Source organism: Coffea eugenioides, chromosome 4 (genome assembly GCF_003713205.1).
Source record: "Coffea eugenioides isolate CCC68of chromosome 4, Ceug_1.0, whole genome shotgun sequence".
NCBI lineage: Eukaryota > Viridiplantae > Streptophyta > Magnoliopsida > Gentianales > Rubiaceae > Coffea > Coffea eugenioides.
Window position 1 is genome coordinate 11,463,080 of NC_040038.1, and position 10,570 is coordinate 11,473,649.

General features: G+C 38.7%; 1 protein-coding gene across 1 annotated transcript; it reads right to left on the reverse strand.

Moving 5' to 3' along the window:
• Positions 1-981: 981 nt before the first annotated feature.
• Positions 982-5,915, reverse strand: LOC113768614 (probable glycosyltransferase STELLO2). The gene is made up of 3 exons (XM_027313043.1): positions 3,905-5,915; positions 1,994-2,120; positions 982-1,779 (listed from the first exon to the last, which is right to left on the reverse strand). The coding sequence occupies exons 1-3, from the start codon at positions 5,617-5,619 to the stop codon at positions 1,312-1,314; spliced, it is 2,310 nt and encodes a 769-aa protein (XP_027168844.1). The 5' UTR covers positions 5,620-5,915; the 3' UTR covers positions 982-1,311.
• Positions 5,916-10,570: the final 4,655 nt, after the last annotated feature.

Below are 10,570 nucleotides of genomic sequence, written 5' to 3' on the forward strand. Positions count from 1 at the left end.
GGAAACTTCCGAAGAAAATATTGAGAGATTGAGGCAGTTGTACTCCGAGGTTGAGGACAAGATTGAGGGCATTGATCGATAAACATTCAAGCAAAGCAAATGACTCTTGATTGCACATAACTCTGTCAATCCTTTACCTCTCAATATCTGCCACTGGTTCTCTGACTCTCCAAGGGATTTGCTTATGGACTACACAACATCTTGTGATGCGAATGTTCACCAATTCCCCACTGTATTTTACATTCATTTTTTGGGGTTTTGTTGTCATTGTATCGAGTGATGAGATACTGGTTTCGTAAATGGAAATTTCAACCTTGCCATTCGCTTGATCTTTGTTATTGGGACTTGGCTAGTGTGATCATACATCTGATACCCCTTTTCCCCCCTCAAATTTTAGGCTTCATATTAAACTAAGGAACAGTAAAGTTCTTTCACTAGTCACCGACAAAAGAATTATGCACCCTGAGCAAACAAGTTCTTTGACTAGTCACCAGCAAAAGAAATTCTGTACTCTTTAAGAAAATCCAATATTCTGGTGACTTGGGGTAAAGCAGTTTTAGGGGGAACTTTTTAAAGAACAAAATTATAATTTTGCTGCTAATTTGGGTAAGTGGATTTGGGGGGATTTTTTGTTTTTTGGGGGGTAAAAGAAAAACACCTAGAAAGAGGGGAAGAAAAAAGAAAAGATATTCCAGAAAAGCGGAAGAAAAACTTGTAAAGAAAGGGAAATAAACCAAAACATCAGGAAGAATTGAACAAGAAGATCTGCTAATCAAAACAGAGATCCTTTCTAGGCAATAGGCATAGGTCCCTTCAAGCTGATGCTAGAAGTGCACTGGCGAAACTGTGTGCCTCTTCTTCTAATTTTGGCACCAAGAAGATTCAATTTGCGGTATATCTCCCTACAAGTGTCAAATGCAGAAACGACGAGGAAATACTTCAAAAATAACCATTTAAACACAACCTTGATCAAGGGGAAAAGGTGCCAAACAATGTAAGGAAGTTTCATTTCTATGAATGTTAAGTACATGATTTACAAATTGGGCTGTTGAAGGAACCATGCTACTTTCCGGAGAAGAGGAAAAAGACGGGTAAAAAAAAGAAGCACGGCCACTCTCCATGACTTGGTTTTTTGTGTCAGTATATCTATCGCACAGGTAAACAATAATACATGAAAATCTACAAAAAGAACCCTTCACCCCTCCAAAGAATGGTACAAAAAAATTGCAGAAATTGGTGTCTGACATACTTATACATGTTTATGTATCTCTCCCTCTCGCAAGGGATTCGAACAATAGCAACTGCTTTCCGTTAGACTAGTTCCATTAACAAAGGGTCACCAGCTGCCATAATTCTTATCAATTTAATGAACTCTTGCTCACTTGATATAGTCCATGGATGAACTGCAGCTACTTCAGAGGAATAGAGCATTGTCAAATTACTAGGTGGCTTTTGCTGATATTTCATTGTGTCAAACACGGGGTCAAAATTTTGCTGAGAGTCCATTGCCATAAAGAACATGGGTATTGCAACCTTGTGATGGATATCTAGATCACCAACGAGATTAACGAGATCCACGAAGTCGGCAACAAAATGGTGAGGGACATAGAATAACTCAGAATTGCATATTGTCAGACTCTGCTCACTCTTCACAGATTCTTTGTAATTGACTTGAAGATGAACTGGCATGTTGGCAACTACTTTCTTTACCATGTCTGCTTGCTTTGCAAACCAATCATTGTCCCCAGTAGCTGAAACTGTGGTCCAAGACTTGGAAACCTATATGCAGTAAGTTATGGACATGGAAAAGGTGAGAAACCTACATTTACATTTAGTGGTTAAAAAAATAAAACTTCCCCCTCCCACCTAACATAGATTACACCTTGCAGCTCATCATAAGAAAAAGAATCACAGTAAGCTCATTCTTTCTTGGTGAGGAATTACAGAATGTAAGCATCAATTGATTGATATAAGATCTTTACATCTCATATACCTTATTTGTAATCCACAGCTTAGTCTTGTCTGCTTGCAGCAAGTTCCAATAGTTAAGGATTGTATCATCCTGAAGGAACAGAAAACCATCTGTGCTACTATATCTTTCAAACAATTTTGGCAAATACCTGGAGAGGAAGCAGGAGTATTATCAGAACACAATACAGAACTGGAATCGTCTTAAAAGAAAATGATTAGCAGTAACAGCAAAATCAGACGCACATCAACCTGAAAGTGCAAAAGGTTAGCTTTAAGAGAATACTTATTTGGAAAGCAAGTCTTGTCCCAGTGGAATTATAGATTCGGCATGCGAGGAAAAGGGAAGGGGGAAAAAGGCCATATTGACCAAGCACAAGTACCAGCGGAAATAGAAGTTCTTCCAAACAAAATATGCCAAAACAGCGCTTTCATCAGGTCAAAATCTCAGATAAGACATGGAACCACTAATAATACCCTACACCCTGGGTGTGTGTACGAACATCATATGTTCTGCAATATTATTTCAGAGAAATAAGAACTTTATCTATACATACTCAATGCATGTCCAGTATGTATGTATGTTGTGGTATAGGTTAAAGGAAATAGATGGTGAATTTTACAAGCCAAGATATCCACAAGGAGAAAATTTTCCCAATATTCTATGCGCTACTCAATATTCATTCTCAAGATTTTTTCCTATTCTACTTTTTCTGCTAGGAGCTATTAATTGTCCAAAAACCAGTATAAAGTAAGAAACAATTGACATATCCTCACAGCTTTGTAGCAAAAATAAGATAAAAGGATATTCTTGCCACAAAGAAGGTCATTGCTCAAAAATGTAGCACAAACAATTACAACCCCAAATTTGAAGGGCCAAAAATTTAGAAGTCTAATCATGCCACATTAGCCGATGTCCTGTCAAGACAAGCTATATTATCACTGTATGGTTGTCCTTCCACATTAAAGGTCCATAAGTAGAAGCAAAAGAAGACTATAGTGAGTTGCTCAGACTTTTTTTTCACTTTTGCAGTTAACCTGAAGGACGTATTGTCTGTTAAGCCACAACTTATCATCTCATGATTACGACATTCTAACTTATGTAGACTCTTGCTCCAGCTTTACCAGTCACGATGTCAATATAAATATCATTATAACAAGAAGTACATGTGAAAATATCTCTAAAAGCAGGGTACTCCATACAACTTTAAATGTCTCCAAACTATTTTAAGGTCCCCTGACTTTATGTTGCAGTGGGTGCTACTTTAACATCTATATGACGATTCCAAAAGTAAATACACTCACCTATCCTGAAACTTGTCATGATCAGCAACCTTCCTAAGATTTTTGCAATTAAACAGAAACCTTGTTTCTTGCAATCTACTAACCTGGCCACTCAGTTATTCTCCTTTTTCCATTGAAAAACAATTACCTTCTCCTAATTATTCCTAATGCTTGACAAAAGACCACTTCCTCTATCTATATTATCAGTTGAAGAAGACAACTTGAGTGCATGATAATAATGTTCTCTAGCTTAATGGCATATCATTTCAGATAAGGCAATTGTTCATGGCACTCCACTTTGCATAACGGCTCTCCCACTATCTTCTTTATCATATGCCATGGAAAAAAAGACAGTTGGAGTGCAATCATAAAAAAGTCGAGCGCCATTAACATCTCCTATTCAGATAAACCTCTTTATTTCTTGTAGTAAATCTTTCCAAAATTGCATTGCTCACAAAAGGTAGATATTAAGGCATCTAAAATTTTACCATATGTCTGACAAATCTTCTAAAAAAAGTATGTATTATTCTCCAGTCAGCTTGGAGATGCTGATAACCTGGAGTGCTCTAACCAAAATTGTATTGATGCAGCAGAACATGGTACAACCACAGGTGAAAAATGAAACCCTGGCAATGGAAGATAGCAGACTTACTTGTAAATATGGTCCAACTGGCCTTGTTCAACAGCAAGATCTACATTCTTCCGCTCTGACAATATAATAACCGTCTTAAATATCCTACCATACAGCAATCTCCACTCCAAGGCAGTACGCTCAACAGGTCCACTGCAGAACATAATAAGAACAGTATTCCCAAAATTTTTCCTCCACCTAATTAAGTTCCCAATTTCATAATTTACAGTCCCTATTTCCTCGACTCCAAGATGAACAGATGGTAACTTGTGAGGCACAAATTCCTTCCTATCACCATGACCAATATTTGCCCTTGGCCGATCCAATTCATGGGACATCAGCCTAGGCTGTTGGTACCCAGCAGCAAGCAAATCCTGAAGCCACGCAGCAGTGAATTTGACATCTTTTTCGGTCCAAAATCCTTCCTCTGCCATTACATAACTCAACTGCAAAACTTTCTCAAACAAGTTGTGTTTATCGGATCTCCAACTTACCAGGAACTTAATCAACCGACCCACATTCACGTGAAGATCTTTCTCCTCAGAAAAGGGATATGCTTCAATTCTATCATACCGATGAATTGTAGGAGGATATACCACCACATACCCACCAATCTCCCACAACAGCCTCTGTGCCCAGTAACCCCTCAACACATCCGAAGCCATTGAACTAACCGAAACAGGAAGCATCAAAGCCCAAAATGCAGACGAATGGAAAATTGTATTAAAAGAATTAACTGGTACCATCATCCCCTGCGGCAGTGCCACTTTCGGGGCATGCTCATCAAACCTTATATCAAATGCTTCCAGCCCGGTTTTCCTAGTAAAATAAAAAACCGAATCCACATCCGGCAGCCCATTCGAAATCCCTTGCTGAATAAACTGCCTCCCACCAAATACCTCAGTGTAATACTCCTCATGACCAATCTCACCCACATTTTCCAACGGCAATCCCCTCGGCCAAACTGACCGTTGGCCAAAATGGACATACGGGTTGACAACAGTCCTATTGAGATTCTCGTGACTATATTGCAAAATAACTTCCTGCTTAGCCTCTTCCCCAATTAATTCCACATCAAAATGTTTCCCAATATCATCATCCATCACCTCCCCTCGATCATCCACATCGAATATTTTCTTAGCACCATGCTGAATAGCAAATAAATATCCAACAGATTTTCTAACATACGAATCATAAGGCAAGTAATCAACAACTCGAAAACCCAACTGAGCTTGCATTTCCAAAGACAAGTAAATCGTACCTTTGAGCGCCCAATCTTTCGGTGTATTCGAATTCCCAACTGCCAGCAGCTGCCAGCCCTTAATCTTCCCCAATTTCCGAAGCGAGTCGGAGGGGTAATCAGAAACGGAGACAACAATCCACTTCTCCGATCGGAAATTTGCAAAAGCACTGGACTTGTCGGCAATTGGAGGGATTGAATTCCAGCGGATTTGGGGCAGCTGGGGATGGATGGCATGGGACTGCGTGGACTGGATGCAGAGCAAGGCGGAGGTGTCGCTGCCGTAGGCGCCGTTGCGGAGGAAGAAGAGGGCGGCGACGGTGGTAACTAGGATGAAAAGAATAATGATTCTATACAGATTTTCGCAAACCCGTGTGGAGAAATCAAGATTCTTGGTGGGATTGGAGAATTTAGCTGAGGTAGGGAGGAGCTGCCCATCTGATTCTTGGTGGGGTGGTTTTGGGGGTTTAGCAGAGGAACGATCTTGGACTTGCATTTGAACTCCTTTAGACTTTGCTCAAAGCTCCAGCCTTTAGTCTTCACTATCAGTACACTCACAACATGCACAAAAAACACACACACTCACACACAACACAGAGTGAGAGTGTAGAATGTAGATGGGGGTGTTTCTCCTTTTTCTGGGTTCAATTCAATGTTGACTGTAGTCTTCAGTGTGTGCTGTGTGTGTTTTTCCGGAGAGAGTGTCTGCCTTTGCCGACAGAGGCGAGTGATGTGGACCGGTGGTTTTGGCCCTTTTCCTTGGGGCCTGGGATGGGGTACTTGGTTTCCTTCCTTTTTTTTTTCGGTGTCGGTTTGAGGTTTTCTTACGCTTGAATGCAACTACAAGTAGGTGGCTTGATGGATGGGGCAAAGAGGGGAACGGGGCATGAGTATGAGGTCTGTTTTCATTGTCATGTAGTGTTAGAGGTTATTAGTAGCAATTTTCAATGATTAGTTTTGATTAAGTTTTGTGATGGATCTGGAATTTGGTGGGGATTTGATTGGGATTGGGGGAATTTGGATTTGGATGGATTAACTAACTAAATAATTAAGTTGTGGAAATTGGATGGCAAGGATTTTGATCTGTACAAGTAATACCCTCATGGGATGAAACTGTTAAAAAAATGGAGTATCCGTATTTAGACTCATTCGGCAGCTCAGCTGGCTGCAGACTCCAATTGCGTCCAGGCACAAGAATGCATTTCATTTTTCACCCCTTTTTGTTCTCTTTGAACTTTGTACTGCTAGTTTATGCAGATAATGTAATAGTAGAAAAGTAGGAAATTAGGAGAATTGTGGGTGTGGGTATTAAAGAAGACGGGTATACTAATAACTAACAAGAAAAAAGAGGAGAGAAATCTGGTTTCAGAAAATGGGGACATGATAACTTCTGGTAGAAAGAAAAATGTTAGCGGAACTTGCAAGGCAGAAGAAAATGGGAATGGGATACAATTATCATCACTGCCGCCCCACAACAACAGCTCAAAACTGGGGCTTTGGAGTTGGAATTGGATCCTCTTCCTTATCTATGATTCTGAATGGATGATGTTACTACTGCAATTGAGAAAGTCAGAGAGACCTTTAAAGGCTTGAAATTTGTTGTTCTGCTAAACAATCTTGTTCATGGATTCTGAACTGTGGAGCTGTTTTTAACTCTCCTAAATCAACGTTTCCCTTTCTTTGAATTATATAATAGTTTCCAAACTCACATGCAGAAAGAGTCATTGAAGACTGTGAGCTGATTGTGCTGTATACTGACTGCTTAGCTTACCCTCAGCTAGTTTCAACATTTCTATTCAATACTACTAGTTCTTGCTTTTGTTACAGATAATTCAATAAATTATTACTAATACTTTATGAGCACTTGGCCAGGATTTTAATTAAACATAAGGGTTGCTTTTGAATTGTTATATTTTTTGGAGTTTTTGTAGAATGACTTCAACTTTGCTTTCAACTCCAGTCTGGATTGTTGGGATGTCATTGACGGTGGTTATGAAGTCATCAGCCAACAACTTATGCTGCTGGTTAGTAGTTATAGCATTTAGCCAATTACAGAGCACATATGAGTCAGAGCCTTAAATTTACATTTGATTATCTCCTCGACAATACAACCTTATTACTACTAGGGGGAAAATTTTTTTTTCTTACCTCAATTGATCCAGCACACGTCCTTGCAAATAGCAGGTTATAAAAACTGAGGAAAAGGGAGTTTGATCCAATATACTTTGGAACGAAAAATCAAATTTGGAACATTTTTCATCGTCAACCTCATGAATTACGTTTTTACTGAAACGGTAGATTTTATTGATTGAAAATTAAACTGTACAATTCTTGAGCAAAGGCTCATGTTGAGTTTTACAAACGCGTATTTACAAACGTCTATTAAGACACGGAGGAAACCTACATTCCTCATCTTGTACTCCCTCCGTCCCATTTTGATAGTCCTGTTTCTTTTTTCACACAGTTTAAGAAAAAGTAGTTAATTTTGTTGGAAAAGTAAATTTAGATTGTTATTTTCCTAAAATATCCTCACATTAAATAGAGTACAACTTTATGGGAATTTGAATTGATGGTAATAAAAGAGTCAACTCTCATTAAATGTGGTAGGTTTATAGTAACAACAACTTACATTGAATAAGGGTATTTTAGGAAAATTAAAATACAACTACATGCTTCAATTGGAAAGTGAACTACAATTTGGGACAGATGAAAAAGGAAAACAGGACTATCAAAGTGGGACGGAGGGAGTATTAAACTAACAACATGATTGCTAATCATTCTACTTCTTTTACTACTCTCATTTGAGGACAAAATAAATGAGCATTTCAAAAACAGCAAACTTAATGTATGGATGTCCTCCATTTGAACAAAAAGTCTTAACATCCATAGTTTTCTTGGTCTTCAAAAGTTGTAGAAGCTCATGTGATGAAATTTCCAGTTTAATTGCTTGCCGGTGTTGCTCCATTGCTTTGCTCAGAGCCAGTTTAATGGCTTGTGCATAGTCCAGCAGCTTCTCGCCTATACTTCCTTCTCGTAAGGCCCACACAACTTGTGTATTATCTGCCTTCGAGGCTATTATGCCTATTCCTAGCGCTTTGTTTGCCTTCTAGCTGTTGATTTCAATGCTTATGGACATGCAATTGTCCTCATCAATGTTTATCTGTGCTTCCTTTTCGCTGTTGTTGTTTTCTGGATGCTCACTCATTTATCCCTTTCCTGAGCTGCTATAAACTCCATCCACTCTGATTGCGTGTTCTGTACAATTTCAAAAGGATGTTGATGTTTACCATTAAAAATACTGTCATTTCTTGCTTTCCACGGCTGCCAAAGAATGTTGACTGTAAGCACTATATGGTCAGCACCTCCCATTCTGCTTTTAGCTTCCAATAGTCTACTCCACCATCTACTATATGAAAGTGCCTAAAACTGAGCCTTGAGCATTTGGGTAGTACTTATTTGGGTAGTACTTAGCCTTGAGCATTTTACTCACTAACAAATTTGGAAGTGTAAGTAGTCTCGAAACCTGTTTCCCAAGCAGGGCTTTATTGAGTTTTGTAAGTCTTTAAACTCCAATCCCCCTTTCCACTTGTCCCTAGTTAGCTTCTACCAAGAGTACCAGTGCATCCTGCCTTTTCCACTTTCTTCTCCCCACGAAAACTTAGCTATCATTAAGTTAATTTCATTGCAAAGCTTCCCTAGAAATCTGAAGCAAAACATTGCATACGTTGGTAGAGCCATTATAATGGCATTTAGCAGCACTTCCTTTCCTGCTGCACTTAGCAACTTGTTTTTCTAGTCCCCCATCCTCTTCTGACAGTTATTCCTAATAGAACCAAAGACTTGTTTCCTTTGATCTAGTTATAACCATTGTAGGCCCAAATATTTCCCTTGACTCATCTTCTGTATGCTCCCTAATTTGATGCATACCTCATCCTGCTTATCCTCAGTAACATTTTTGCTGAAAAAGACTGAGGATTTCTCAAAGTTAAACATCTGTCCAAAGCCTCTTCCATATTCTTCCAGGATTCTCATAAGTTCCTTAACTTGGCTTAGGTTTGCATTTCAAAAAATTAGTGTGTCATCTGCAAAAAATAAGTGACTTATAGATGGCCCCCGTCTGCTTATTCTAATCCTAGAAATTTGTCTGTTCTCTTCAGCTCTCTTTAAAAGATTAGATAGGCCTTTTGAGTACAACAAAAATAGATAAGGAGATAGAGGATCTCCTTGTCTAATTACTTTTCGTGGGATAACAAAGCCTTTCTGTTCACCACTGATTTTGAAAGAGTAGGAGACAGTGGAGATGCACCCCCAAATCCAGTTCACCCAGGTTTCAAAGAAGCTCATTTTTTGCATTATAGCTTTCAAGAATTTCTACTCTACCCTGTCATATGCTTTTGACATGTCTAATTTTAAAGTCATACTTCCTACTGAGCCTTGTCTTTTATTTTTCAAAAATAAAGATACTCATGGAAGATAATGACATTGTCTATAATTTGCCTTTCAGGAACAAAAGCAGCTTGATTCTTACTAATGCAATGATCTAGAACACGTTTAAGCCTGTTGGCTAAAACTTTAGAGATGATTTTATACACCACATTGCATAGACTTATGGGCCTATTGTGTCTAAGATTGAAAGGCACTTCAATTTTGGGAATAAAAAAGATAATAGTATGATTAATATATTTGAGCATGAATCCTGAGTGAAAGAAGCTTCTAATAGCTTGAACTATATCAGCTTTTACAATGTCCTAGAGCTTTTGAAAAAAAAGGGGTGTCATTCCATCAGGACCAGAGGATTTGTTAGGATTCATGGAGAATAATGCAGTTTTGATCTCCTCCTCAGTTACTACTCTAGTCAAGTTCTCATTCATCTAGTCATTAATTGTGTGTGGTATACTGCTTAGTATTCCTTCCAGATTCACCTCTCCCTGACTAGCAAATAACTGTTGGTAATAATCAGTCACCTCTTTCCCCAACTCCTGTTCAGATGTTGTCCAAGGCCCATCCTCTTTCTGGAGGTTCATCATTCTATTCCTCTTTCTTTTTTCTCTTACACTTGCATGAAAAAACTGTGTTTTTGTCCCCTTCTTTGAGCCAAGTGATTCTTGACTTCTGGCACCATTATTTTTCCTCCTCTTAGTAAGCTTTCTTTAGTTGTTGCTTCAGATCAACCATTTCTTTCTTATTATACTCAGCAGCTTCTTTAAGGTCCTCCATTTTAGCTTTTATACGGGTGATTTTCTTCCTCGAGTTTGATTGAAAGCTATTTCTCCATTTTAGTAAAGCCACCCTGCACTAAGAGATTTTTTTGGTGACTCTATGCATATTAGACCCTTTTATATCCAACTTCCAAGCTTCTGCAATGACATGCTCAATACCTTTCCTTTGAACCCATCTCTTGTCGAAAATGAAGTTTCTCTTTCTTTCCTCAGGGTTACTATCAATCA